We start from the raw sequence: 14724 nt of genomic DNA, 5'->3' as shown, positions 1-14724 counted from the left end.
TGTGACCGGCGCACCACGCTGATCTGAAGGCAGGAGCCAGGTGCTTATCCTGGTCTCCCATGGGGTGCAGTGGGCCATCTTTCACTGCTTTCCCAGGCCATAGCAGAGAGCTGGATCGGAAGTGGAGCAGCTGGGACTTGAACCAGCACCCATATGGGATGCTGGCATTGCAGACGGCAGCTTTACCCACTATGTCACAGCACCACCCCCTGTGGTTACTTTCCAGCTACTGGATTGTGTAAGTGGAACAGAAATACTTGGCATGTGCAAGAATTCTCTAATTGGCTCTCTGACCCATGGAGTAAGGGTTATTCTGCCAGTGCAGGCCAAAATGAAGCCCCTAACTTTGCCCTCCCTCGCAGAGGAGTAAACCAAAAGCATTCCCAATGGAAGTGCAGAGATGAGTGCCACCAGCAAAGACTTGGAATGACTGTGGATTATCATAAATTTGCAGTTGCTGGTCCAGATGTGCTACCTCTAGTGAAGCAAATCAATACAGCCTCTGAAATCTTACATGCAACTTCAAACTAGCAAATATTCTCTATACCAATCTAAGGTCTGTCAGGATAGCCTTTCGAAAGCAAAAGCCTTGCACTACACTTGCACTATCTACTAATAAAGGGCAGTTACAGTGCTTACTAAGTTTTTATGGATTTTGGAGCACATTCCAACTCCTTTGGTCACCTCCTTTTTAAAAAAAAAAAAAAAAAAAACAGGCAGAGTGGACAGTGAGAGAGAGACAGAGAGAGAGAAACGTCTTCCTTTTCCGTTGGTTCACCCCTCAATGGCTGCTGCGGTGGGAGGACCGCGCTGATCTGAAGCCAGGAGCCAGGTGCTTCCTCCTGGTCTCCCATGAGGGTGCAGGACCCAAGGACCTGGGCCACCCTCCACTGCCTTCCCGGGCCACAGCAGAGAGCTGGACTGGAAGAGGAGTAACCGAGACAGAATCCAGCGCCCCGACTGGGACTAGAACCCGGTGTGCCAGCGCCACAGGCGGAGGATTAGCCTATTGAGCCGCGGCACCAGCCTTGGTCACCATTTTTAAGCTGGGATCAGAGCAAGAGAAAGGTCTACACTAAGTCCTGACAGCAGCACAAGCTGTTCTGCCACTTCGGCTCTTATAACTCAGCATATCAGTTGTGAGCCTCTAGCAAGCCCCAACCAGACAGCATACCACAATATTTAGGATTTTAGAGTAAAACTGTGCCACTTTCTAAAGATCATTATACTTTTGAGAAACAAACCATGGATTGCTACCGGCCTTGACAGACACTGAAGATCTAAGCCTGGGGAGCAAAAAAGCATGTGCTAACGGAAGCTGCCCATGATAAACTAGATGACTAAAAGACTGGACAGCTGCTCGCAGCAAAGATGAGGTGGCAGTTGGTTCTGGTAGTCCCAGTTGGTTCTGCTGAGGTTTATCCTAACAGGCCTAGAACCAGCTTCACTGGGTCTCATAAGAAACACAAACACCTGCTGGCCAATACCCGCTTCCTCAGATGTCTGAGCACAGAGCCCCAGGACCCCTCGTGAGGCAAGAACAGCAGCTGGGCAGCAACCATCTTACAAATGCTGCAGGGCCCCTCCCAGTGTTTTAATTTAATGAGGGAATCCTCATTCCTGTGTTCCCCCAGTATCTGCAAGGTAAATGCTTCCTGCAGTGCTTGCTTCTGCTTAAGATTCTTTTGTCTTTTTGGTGTGTTAGTACCGAATAATAATTCTTCATGCTAAATGCATTCTACTAAAATAATTGCTGTTTTTTATTAGATTCAAACTGATATATCTATTTTAACATCATATAACTATGTGTGAATGTAAAATCAAGTAATAAAGTAGAATGCTAGGTCTGAGTCCAATCTCAAAGCTCTAAGAAAATCTTGCATCTCAGCAAAAATTTTATGATCCAAAATGCAGATCCATTTGTTTAAAAAAAAAAAAATGGGCCAGCGCTGTGGCACAGCGGGTTAAAGCCCTGGCATCCCACATTGGCACCAGTTCGGGTCCCAGCTGCTCCTCTTCCAATCCAGCTCTCTGCTTTGGCCTGGGATAGCAGTGGAAAATGGCCCAAGTCCTTGGGCCTCTGCACCCATGTGGGAGACCTGGAAGAAGTTACTGGCTTCTGGCTTCAGATCGGCACAGCTCCGGCCCTTGGGGCCATCTGGGGAGTGAACCAACAGATGGAAGACCTCTCTCTCTATCTCTGCCTCTCTGTAACTCTGTCTTTCAAATAAATAAAATGAATCTTTAAAAAAAAAAAAAAAAACTATTAGAGATTCTTAGAATGTTATTAGCAAAGTTCCTGGACTGAAAACACAAACAGAAAGATATATGAGCATGACTATATTTTTAAAAGAGGCTTTTACAGTAAAAATGAGATTCAGAAATTTCCAACTTTTCATTATTAACAGTGTACTTCGGGGCTGGCGCTATGGCGCAGCGGGTTAACACCTGAAGCACCAGCATCCCATATGGGTGCCAGTTCAAGACCTGGCTGTTCTACTTCCGATCCAGCTCTCTACCACGGCCTGGGAAAGCAGTAGAAGATGGCCCAAGTCCTTGGGTCCCTGCACCAGCATGGGAGAGCCGGTGGAGGCTCCTGGTTACTGGCTTTGGCTCAACACATTTCTGACTGTTGTGGCCAACTGGAGATTGTACCAGCGGGTGGAAGACCTCCCACCCTCCCTCCCTCCCTCTCTCTCTCTCTCTCTCATCCTGCCTCTCCTCTCTCTGTGTAACTGTGACTTTCATATAAAAAAATAAACCTAAAAAAAAAAAAAAGTAATACTTCATGGGGTGGGCAATTCACCCAATGTTAAAGAGCCTATTTAGGGTGCCTGCATCCCATATCAGAGTGCCTGGGTTTGAATCCCAGCTCCATTCCTGATTCCAGCTTCCTTCCAAACTACACTCTAGGAGGCAGCAGATGATAGCTCTAGTAGTTCAGTCCCTGACACCCACATGGGAGACCTGGATTGAGTTCCTGGCTTCAGACAAACCCAACTGTGGACATTTGAGGACTGGACCAGTGGATAGCAATGCTCGTTCCTGTTCTCTCTCACTCTCTTCCTGTCTCTGTGTCTCCTTGCCATATGATTTTTTTTAATTCATACATATAAACATTTTTTAATTATCTTTTGTTTATATGTTCCACCAATTGCTATTTCTGGAGAGACTACTACATACTGGCCATCATGCTACCAGGTACTAGAAATACAACTCTGTACAAGACATAGGATATATCTCCTTTCACAAAATCCGAGCATACCTTCTCAGGAGATTTTATATTTATATATATGTGTGTGTGTGTGTGTGTGTGTGTATATATAAAACATACACACACATACACACTAACTTACTGATCCATAGAAGAGTTGTACACAATTTGTGTTCCTACCAAACAGCTTAGAAAACTGCCTGTATGCTTACACCCTAATCAAAATGGACACTGCAGATATTTGCAATGTGATAAAAAAAGTTAAATTTCACTATTGTTTTAGAATGTATATTTCTTATTATAAGGAGAAAAATACCCTTATAATTTACCAGAAAAGTACTGCTGTTTCATCCAGAGTACTTATATTTCCCCTTAATAATACCAAATGAATGTATTTTGAATCAATGAGTTACAAATAAATTCTGAGATTAAATTAATAACCACAAACATCAAAATGAGAAAAGGAAATTCTTATCGAGTTCTGTTTTGAATTTACTTACATCATTTATTTAATCCCCATAAAAGGCTTATAAAGCATTTTTTGCATTTTGCATTTTTACATTTTGCCTACTAGTTAACTCTTCACAACAAATTATGCCTCATGACTCTGGACATTTTACGGATGAGGAAGCTTAGATTAAGAAACAACCACACAGTAAGTAAGAAATGCACCTGGGATTCCGTATTCAATAGCTTTGGCCAGTAACCCATGTTCTTACTCACTATACATACTGCTAAGGTTATTTTAAGAGATTTGCTACAAAAAAAAAAAAAAACTGCATGAATAAAAATCATGTGCCTTTGTTGTGGTCTTACTCTCTGGATTTTTAACAGTTCATAATCAATTATACAAAGAAGTCAATGATACATGCATCTTAAAAGGGGAAGATCAACAGGGATTACAATCAAACAGGAAATGATTTACATGGTTGCACTTACATGATGCATTGGAAACTGTAGGAATAGCAGGAAGGAATATGGACTTCTAAATCTATATTCATTAAAACAACAAAAATAATATTTAACAATTAAATGCTTAGCATACCCAATTCTGCTGTAAATATTTTACGTATAAATGCTTTTCAACCCTCACAGAAGTCTTATGAGGTCAATTCCTATTTTATTGTTGAAGAGACTGCTCCATGTAAGAAGTGATGTGTTCAAAGTCACAGAGCTAGTACACAGATTTCAACCCAGGGGGTCTGGCTCTAGAATCTGTGTTCTGAACTTCCATGCTATATAAACAGTATGTTTATACTCTAAGCCACTGACACGGAAACCAAGAGCTCAAGACTCCCAAAGCAGAGACTACCTTTGTAATTCTCATCTTTGATAATGACAATGGTTTTCTAATACAAATTAGTTAATACACAACCACAAGATTTTTAAAACAATGAAGAGTACTCAGAGGAAAATCTATACTATATGTTTATACAACGCAACACAAACTCTAAGATATATAAAAGTTATTTTAGGCTATGATAAATCAGCAGACATTATAAAGGACAAAAAAAATTTAGGTTCTAATTGCCATCAACAGGGCATTTAACACATAGATCTATATATGTGTGTTTATTATAGCAGTTAAGTGAGACTCAAAACCATAGTGAAGGTAGGGATTTAACCTAGCAATTAAGACACTGGTTATAACACCCATGATCCCCACTGAAGTGCCTGGGTTTCATTCTTGGCTCTAGTTCTTGACTCTAGCTTCCCGCTAATACAGACTCCAAGAGGGAGCAGGTGATGCCTCTAGTATTAGGATGCTGTCACCCACATGGGAGACCTGGATTTTGTTTCCCGCTCCCAGCTTTGACCCCAGTTCAGTTCTCACCAGTAGAGGAATTTGAGGAATGAACTTTATTATTAGATAGGAACTTTATTTGCCTGTCTCTGTCTCTCCTCCTCTCAAATAAATAAACGAATAAATTTTAGGGGGAAAAAATAACTAGAAAACCTAAGACTTCATTAAAGGAAATCACTGCAGATATTTTCAAAAGTTAGCATTTATATTATATTATACCTTTCAAGACATTTCACCCCACATTAAGTTTTGTTGAAATATATGCAAGTTAAATCATGAAAAGTTAAATACTCTCATGAGAGTATTTCAGGTATGGAAAGCCAAGACACTCTGGCAAGAAAAAAAAAAAAAAAAAACCACCTAAATGAAAGATCTCCGCAAGTGAGATCCCAGTGGAAAGCACAGGTCATCAAAGAAGGAGGTAGCTTTTTCTGAAGGGAGGAGAGAACTTTCACTTTGACTATGACCTTGTCTGAATATGATCAGAGTCGGTGAACTCAAACGGCTTCCATAGCCTTGGCAACTCATGACAAGAGCCTAGGGTGATTACTGATGCCATAAACAAGAGTGTCAATTTGTTAAGTCAACAACAGGAGTCACTGTGCACTTACTCCTCATGTAGGATCTCTGTCCTTAATGTGCTGTACATTGTGATTTAATGCTATAACTAGTACTCAAACAGTATTTTTCACTGTGTTTCTATGTGAGTGCAAACTGTTGAAATCTTTACTTAATATATGCTAAACTGATCTTCTGTATATAAAGAGAACTGAAAATGAAAAAAAAAAAATCATGAAAAGAAATTAGTTTATAGAGGCTGGTGCTGTAGCGCAGCGGGTTGACGCCCTGGCCTGAGGTGCCAGCATCCCATATGGGCGCTGGTTGGAGTCCTGGCTGCTCCACTTCCGATCCAGCTCTCTGCTATAGCCTGGGAAAGCAGTAGAAGATGGCCCAAGTCCTTGGGCCCCTGAACCTGCATGGGAGACCCAGAGAAAGCTCCTGACTCCTGGCTTCAGATCAGCATAGCTCTAGCCGTTGCGGCCAATTGGGGAGTGAACCAGCGGATGGAAGACCTCTCTCTCTCTCTCTCTCTCTCTCTGCCTCTCCTCTCTCTGTGTAACCCTTTCAAATAAATAAATAAATCTTAAAAAAATTAATTTATCACATGGTATTTTAGTATCTTAGTCCTACTTTGTTGTTAAATACTATAATTCTTTTTTTTTTTTTTTTTTGACAGGCAGAGTGGACAGTGAGAGAGAGAGACAGAGAGAAAGGTCTTCCTTTCCTGTTGGTTCGCCCCCCAATGGCTGCTATGGCCGGCGCACCGCACTGATCTGAAGCCAGGAGCCAGGTGCTTCTCCTGGTCTCCCATGGAGTGCAGGACCCAAGCACTGGGGCCATCCTCCACTGTACTCCAGGACCACAGCAGAGAGCTGGATTGGAAGAGGGGCAACCGGGACAGAATCCGGTGCCCCAACCAGGACTAGAACCCGGTGTGCTGGCGCCGCAAGGTGGAGGATTAGCCTATTGAGCCGCAGTGCCAGCCTATAATTCTTAAATAAACTTTTTTTAAAATGTATTTGTTTATTTGAAAGGCAAAGTTACAGAAAGGCAGAGGCAGAGGCAGAGAGAGAGAGAGAGAGAGAGAGAATCTTTCATCTGCTGGTTTACTCCCCAAATGGCTGCAACAACCAGGCCAATCCATAGTCAGGATCCAGGAACTTCCTCCGGGTCTCCCATGTGAGTGCAGGGGCCTAAGCACTTGGGCCATCTTCTACTGCTTTCCTAGGCCATAGCAGAGAGTAGATTGGAAGTGGAGCAGCCAGGTCTTGAACTGGAGTCCACACGGGATGCTGGTACTGTAGGTGGCAGCTTTACCCAATATGCCACAGCGCTGACCCCACATACTATGATTCTTATGACCAAGGGACCCACTACTCTCCTTTCATACTATTACAGCTTCTCTAACATACTTAGTCGCTGTTGATCATTATATATAAACTCATTTATTTAGTGAAAACTGCTATACTGTCTAACATTCTTTACATGAAAAAGGCATATTATACTACCCTAACTGAATAATGCATGTTTTATGTAACTTACCAATTATATTTCAAATTAAAATATTATTTTAAAACTGACACCATGTTACATAAATTATGTGCCTGCACTGATGTGACCTGCATATTCCTATCGGAAAATCACCTTTAATAGTAACATTGGTATGTTTCAACATGCACTAGGATTAAGAGGAATTCAATTATTTGTAAGAAGACATAAACAGGCCTTAAATTTTTAAAGAACAAAATATATTCAGAGCATACCAAGAATAAAAACAGAAAACTACTAAAATAATGACTTTTTGCCATATTTCATTATAACATGTAATTGCAAGAAAAGATATCAGTTTTTGCTATGTGGAGAAATGGGCGATCTATGTATAGCCTCATATTATAATCTGTAAAAGGCAAAACTAAATGATTTTTCAAAACTCAAAGAAATAATCAAGAAAAACACATAGTGCTTATACTCCTTTACCAAATGTTAATAAATATCATAATAGGCAAAACCAGAGCTTTAGAGATAATGAAATTTAACACATTCTAGCTTCTTTTAATATCTTCCATCAGTTTCTTTTAATAATAAATAATAATCTTTAAAAGTTATGTGCCAGCTGAATTAATTACTCAGTCTCCACTATTTTAAAAGTGTACAAGGCACTTCCATGAGACGGTAGCAAGCCTACACCCAGCTTTCATGATTACTGATAGACAGACTCCACAGTTCTTTGGCAACCCTTTGTCGAGAAGAATAATCCTTAATTTACTATGTATTGCTTTTAGATAAGAGAAACACTATTTTTGTAAACTACCTCATAATCATTTGTATGTGTGTGTATGTGTGTTTGTGGGTGTGTATGTGGGGACTGGGAGTCTAAAATTATCTATCCTTAAATTAAAAGCAGAACAAACAAAGCTAAATACCTATTTGAGGGCTTCAGATAGTTGTTATAACAATTTTTTTTTTTTGCCATTAAAGCCACATGGCAAATTAAGGCACAAAAATTTAAAGATATCAAATATTAAATTGCCTACTTTTTGAATATACACATCCATTATGTCTTTATCATACCCTCTTTTTTACTTAAAATTCAGCAACACTGCATGATATCCCCTCTTTGAGAATGGACTTCCCCTTAAGAGACAAATTTTAATATTATGGAATCTAGACTCATAACTAATAATCTTTTTAATTAGCTACAAAAGGGTGTATCTGTGTTTTACTTTCGACAAGTAAAAAGAATGTCATGGCGTGCATTGGTAAACTTTAATCTCTTTGCTAGCATTATTTATTTCTTTATTATTTCCTTGATTAAATTTTTCTATTTTATTGTATTTACTTAGATTAGAGACGGGGTAAAGTGAAATAATACGAAGCTTTGGAAAAATTATGAAAATATTCATGCTAAAGCATCCTTTACTCTAAAGCATGTAGAAAGCATAGAAGATTAAGAAATAAAAAATACTTAATGACCATTATGAAAAACATTAGTGAAAGTAAACAACTAAAGTATGGAAAAATAAGTATGCTTGCCATGTAGATGAAAACACAAAGTAATTTCCGCCAATGTTGTAAGAACTTACTTTAATGTACTTAACGATAATACCAATGATCACAGTTTACATAAATAACTCATTTGCCAGTATTACTTTTGAGTGAAATCTATTTGCACTTTAACAATCTAACAATCTTTTACTGTACTATTTTTAAAAAGGCTCTTAATACCAAAATTACTAAAGTTGAAAGGATATTAAACTTTAGCAAAATAACTGTCACAGGTCAAAAGAATAATATGTGAAAATGAAATAGATGTACATGTATATACATAACATATATTGTAAAATATTTTACTTTCTTTTAATTGAAGTATTACCTGCAGATAGTAAAGCCTTGCACAGAGTATTATTTCATGTAAAAATGGTAGGGAACCAAATTGTGTACTCACCCTTCTCCTCCCATTCTTGTTATCTTCAGGCGAAAATCCACAGAATTCAGACTAGGAGGTTTCCACTTCAAAATATCATCACATCGGCCAGGTTTATATTTCTGTAGTGAATTAAAATGGTCATTAACAGTCAATAAGAAGCTAAAAAGTAAAGATTCAATTTATTAAACACAATATTACTTTTTTATTAAGAAAAACAACTACTTTTATCTTCAACCACCAAGTGACGCTTGATATCTATCTTCTTACTGATGGCCTTTCTCCTTTTCCTACCAAATACATGCAGAAAGTTTGTAAAAGTCCACAAGAAAAATAAAACCAGTTATTCTGGCCAATCGTTCTATAACTTCAAAGAAGAATGGTAATGGGAAAAACTATTTTTCTTGTTCAGCTTCACTGAGAGATAACTGACAATGAATAAAAGTTAACAGGACAAAGAGACACAAGTAAATACCCAGGAGAGTGAGATGACTGAGTCATACAATGTATGTCAGACTTTGTAAGAAATTCTTGGGGCCAGTGCTGTGGCATGGCAGGTAAAGCCACCTCCTGCAGTGCCAGTATCCCATATAGGCACCAGTACCAGTCCAGCTACTCCACTTCAGATCCTGCTCTCTTCCATGGCCTGGGAAAGCAGTAGAGGATGGCCCAAGCCCTTGGGCTCCTGCACCCGTGTGGGAGACCCTGAGGAAGCTCTGGACTCCTGGCTTTGGATAGGCCTACCTCTGGCCATTGCAGCCACTTGGGGAATGAACCAGAGGATGGAAGTCCTCTCTCTCTGCCTCTGCCTCTCTGTAACTCTGCCTTTCAAATAAATAAATAAATCTTTTTATTTGTTTAAAGAAAAAAAAAAAAAAAAACAGTCAAACTATTTTCCAAAGTGGCTATAACATCCATCCCCACCAGCAACCTAAGAGAGGTCCACATCTTCCAAGGACAAACTAGGCCCTTCTCAACTTTCTAATTCTAGTCATTCTAAAGTGTGTGTCTCGTAATTTCAATTTGTGGTGCTCTAATGACAAAAGATGGTAAAGACCATTGCATCTGCTTGTTGCTAGCTGTATGAATTCTTTTGATGAAGAAATTGTTCAGATATTTTACTCTTGTTTTTACTAAGCCTTTTCTCTCATTGTTGGCGTTTAAGAGTTGTTTATATATTCTGGACAAATACCCTTGGTTGTATATATGTACTACAGATATTTTTTGACCATTGATGACTTTCCTTTTCATTTTCTTAACAATTTCTTTTGAAGAGCAAAAATTTTCTTAGGAAATGAAAATTCTTCATCTTTTAAATTACGTAATTTGTGCTTTGGTATCCTACTTAAGGGATATTTCCCTAACCTAACGTCACTACAACTTTCTACCATGTTTTTATTAGAGACGGTTTACAATTTTACCTCTTATTTTTTTTTTAAGTATATGATCTATTGAAGGTTTATTCATTTATATGCTGTGAAGCAAAAAGTTGGGTTCACTGGCAAATGAATCAAATAAATCCACAACCATTTGTTGAAAAGACAATGTTTTCCTCACTGAATGGTCTTGGTTCGTTTGTCAGTAATCAGCTGTTCAGGGACAGCAATTGGCCTAGTGGTTAAGCCAACAGTTGGGATGCCCACTTCCCATGAAAGAATGCCTGGGTTCAAATCCTAGTTCTGTCCTGATTCTAGCTTTCTGCTAATACATATTCCAGGAGGCAGTAGTTAATGGGTTCACCCATATGAGAGACCTGCAGCCAGGTGCTGGCTTCCAACTTTGGCTTAGCCCAGTTCAGGCTCTCTTTGTCGCTCTAAATGAAGAAACAAATAATCAGGTGATTGTTTATAAGTATAAATATATCTCTATTCTCACTTATCTGCTGCTTTGACAGATAAGCCTCTCTTCCTGTTAAGAGCATGCTATCTCTATCACCATAACTTTATAAATTTTGAAAATAAGTTCTGGGAACTGGCGCTGTGGAGCAGCGGGTTGACACCCTGGCCTGAAGCGCCAGCATCCCATATGGGCGCCAGTTCTAGTCCCACCAGCTCCTCTTTCGATCCAGCTATCTGCTATGGCCTGGGAAAGCAGTAGAAGATGGCCCAAGTTCTTGGGCCCCTGCACCCGCATGAGAGACCAGGAAGAAGCTCCTGGCTCCTGGCTTCAGATCAGTGCAGCTCCGGCTATTGCAGCCAATTGGGGAGTGAACCAGCGGATGGAAAAATCTCTCTCTATATATCTACCTCTCTCTGTAAATCTGTCTTTCAAGTAAATAAAATAAATCTTTTAAAAAAAGAAAAGAAAAGAAGTTCTGGAAGTCCTCGACTTTATTATTCTGATTTCAATCTTGCCCAACCTTGGCTGATGTGGGAATCTGAGGAGTGAATCTGTGGATGGAAGATCCCTCCCTCTCCTCACCTCCACCCCACAAGTCTCTCTGCCTTTCAAATAAGATGAAAATTTGATTTACATCTCTTTAAACACATCTCAGCAATGCTCTACAGATTTGACTATGCAATTTTTGCACAAGTTATTCAACTTATTCCTAATAATTTGTTTGGTGATAAGGTAACACAAAAATTGTTTTGTTTCCATATATTAGCACCGAAAACATGAAAACAAATTAATGAAAGTTACAATAGCATTTAAAAGAACTAAATACTTAGGAATAAACATAACCAAGGAAGTGAATGACCTGTATAATGAAAGTTACAGACAAAAGAAGTTAAAGCCCAAAAATGGAAAGATATCACATGTTCATGGATAGGAAGACATAATATTGCTAAGATGTCAATACTACCCAGAACAATCTATAAATTCAATGCAATGCTTATCAAAATTACAACAGCTCTTTCAGAAAAATAGAAAAGCTAATCCTCAAATTCACATGGAATCTTAAGAGGTCACACAAGCACTAACATACTCTTGAAAAAAGAAGAACAAATTTGAAAGAGTCCCACTTTCCACTTTCAAAAACTTAGCACAGGGGCCGGCGTTGAGGTGGAGTGGGTTAGCTTGCCACCTATGGCACTGGCATCCAAAATTGGTGCTGGTTCAAGTCCTGGCTGCTCCACTTCTAATCTAGATTGTGGCTAATGCTCCTGAAAGCAGCAGAAGATGGCTCATTATCCTGGGCTCCTGCACAGAGTTCTTGGCTCCTGGCTTAAGCCTGGTCCAGTCCCGGCCATTGTGGCCATTTGGGGAGTGAATCAGAGGATGGAAGCTCTCTCTTTTTTTGTCTCTCCCTCTAACTCTACTTTTCAAGTAAAATAAGGACATCTTAAAAACAAAAACAAACAAAAGGAAAACCACCATAGCACAAAGCTACAGTAAACAGCTTTGTGTTACTGATTTATTTATCCAGTGTTGTTGATTTTATTTTTTAATCAAAACAGACATATAAAAGAATGGAACAGAAAATTACAGGAATAAATCTACACATCTATCAAAGGGTATCACATCCATTCAATGGGAAACAAATATTATCTTTAATAAACAGTGTTGGGACAACAGAATTTCCACACACCGAATAGTCAGGCTGGACCCCACATCACATCATAAACAAAAATTAACAAAAATGGATCAACAAACTAAATATAATAGCTAACACCAGAAAAAGAAAAAAAAGAGTAAATCTTCATAACCATTTGGAACAAAGAAGCCACACCCCTACCTCACACCTACTTCACATATACTCACTGCTAAAATGAATGTAAAATCATAATATAACAGCTAAACTAGAAAAGTTGTTTTTAAAAAAACATAAAGGTAAATCTTCAAGACATGGATTTAGCAATATATTTTTAGAGCTAATACCAAAAGCATAAGTAACAAAAAAGGAAGAGATAAATTGGATTTCAACAAAACTAAAAATCTTGGTGTATCACAGGACATTATCAATAAAGTAAAAAGATAACTTATAGAATGGGAGAAAATGAATGCAAACTATGTATTTGATAAGGATTTAATCATCAGAATATATAAAGAACTTCAACAACTCAAAAGCAGAAAGGTAAAATATCTAATTCAAAAATAGCCAAGGCGCTTGAATAAACATTCCTCCAAAGATACACAAATGGCCAATAAGTACACAAAAAGATGCTCAACATCATTACTCATTATGGAATTGCAAATCAAAACCAAAATGGAATACTATTTCACACAAATAAATTCCTGTATACTTGCTTAGAATAAAAATTTGTTAGAAATGTTAAAAATAGAGACCGGCACTGTGGTGCAGCAGGTTAAACACCAGCATCCCATATGGGTGCTACCAGCTGCTCCACTTCCAATCCAGCTCCCTGCTAATGTGCTTGGGAAAGCAGCAGAGGATGGCTCAAGTGCTTGGGCTCCTGCCACCTATGTGGGAGACCTAGATGTGGCTCCTGGCTCCTGGCTTTGGACTGGCCCAGTCCTGGCCGTTGCAGCCATCTGGGGAATGAACCAGCAGATGGAAGACTCTGACTCTCTCTCTCTCTGTTTCTCCCTCCTTCTTTGTAACTCTGCCTTTCAAATAAATAAATAAATCTTCAAAACAAACAAAAAAGAGATTAATGAAACATTTTGTCACTAGTGGTTGTCCAGAGAATAGTGTCATTTGTTTGTATAGTGCTGTCCATTGTAGTCATTTGGGGAATGAACCAGCAGATAGAAAATTTCTTTCTCTCTAACTCTGCCTTTCAAATAACATAAATAAATTTAAGGAAGAGGGGTAAATTTTTCAAGTTGTTGACTCACAAATAAAAGCAGATAAACAATTCTAGCAATAAAAGTATAAATAAATAAAACATTGATTTAAGCTATTAAACTTAGGAAAATTTAAGGATTACAGTTTTGAAATATCTCATAATAGGTACTGCTATGGTTTGAATATGTCCCCTAAAGTTCACGTGTTAGAAACTTAACCCCCAAATTCCTGTGTTACAGATTCTTAAGGTGGGCGCCAGGGCAGCAATAATGGCTTTTTAAAAGAGCGCACAAGCTTGCTCTGTCTTGCCACGTGATGCCCCTGCCATACTATGACACAGCAAGAAAGCCCTCCTCAGACACGGAACAGATGTTGGCACCATGTTCCTGAACTTCCCAGCCTCCAGAACCAGGAGACAAATAAACTTCCATTCTTTATAAACTACCCAGTCTCAGGTCCTTTGCTATAACAACAGAAAACAGATTGAGGTAAGAAATAATCAAATCTAAGAAGTGTTCTAATATGTAATTTTATTTGTATATTAAATATCATTCACATTCTCCTCTGTGGAAATCAAGTTGGAAATCAAGACTCAATCTTCTCTATTGAAAAAACAGCATGAACTAACGCTCCTATTTTTACATAGCAATAATTCAGAAACTTAAGTCATTCCTTATCACAATGCCAAACAAATCACTTATTTTAATCTGAAATACTAGACTTGACATTAGGAATTTCAAAGCACTTTTATAAAAATTAATGTAATACATGAAAAAAATTTAGAAAACAGTAGTTTTTTAATTACTGTAATTCCCAAATACTGAATGTACATTCAACAATGACAGACTCATGAGCAAATGTGCTGAAATACCTATTGGAATATAAATTCTACTTCAGAATGAAAATAACAATTTTGTACCTATGAATCACAGTAAAATGCTCAGTAAGTATATGATAAATAATAAAATAAAAAGGAAAAAAATTTTAAATTCACTATAAAATATTTGTCAAGTATATTGATTTTTAAAATT

At 38.4% G+C, this 14724-nt stretch overlaps 1 protein-coding gene across 1 annotated transcript in view; it reads right to left on the bottom strand.

The window, feature by feature from the left end:
• Nucleotides 1-14724, bottom strand: part of RNGTT (RNA guanylyltransferase and 5'-phosphatase) — a 323382-nt gene that overhangs the window by 131024 nt on the left and 177634 nt on the right. The window contains exon 13 of the mRNA XM_002714574.5: nucleotides 9025-9125. Coding sequence (XP_002714620.1) covers nucleotides 9025-9125 — 101 coding nt within the window. The remainder of the gene's footprint in view (nucleotides 1-9024; nucleotides 9126-14724) is intronic.

Source organism: Oryctolagus cuniculus, chromosome 5 (assembly GCF_964237555.1).
Source record: "Oryctolagus cuniculus chromosome 5, mOryCun1.1, whole genome shotgun sequence".
Taxonomy (NCBI): domain Eukaryota; kingdom Metazoa; phylum Chordata; class Mammalia; order Lagomorpha; family Leporidae; genus Oryctolagus; species Oryctolagus cuniculus.
This window is presented reverse-complemented; position numbering and strand designations above follow the sequence as displayed.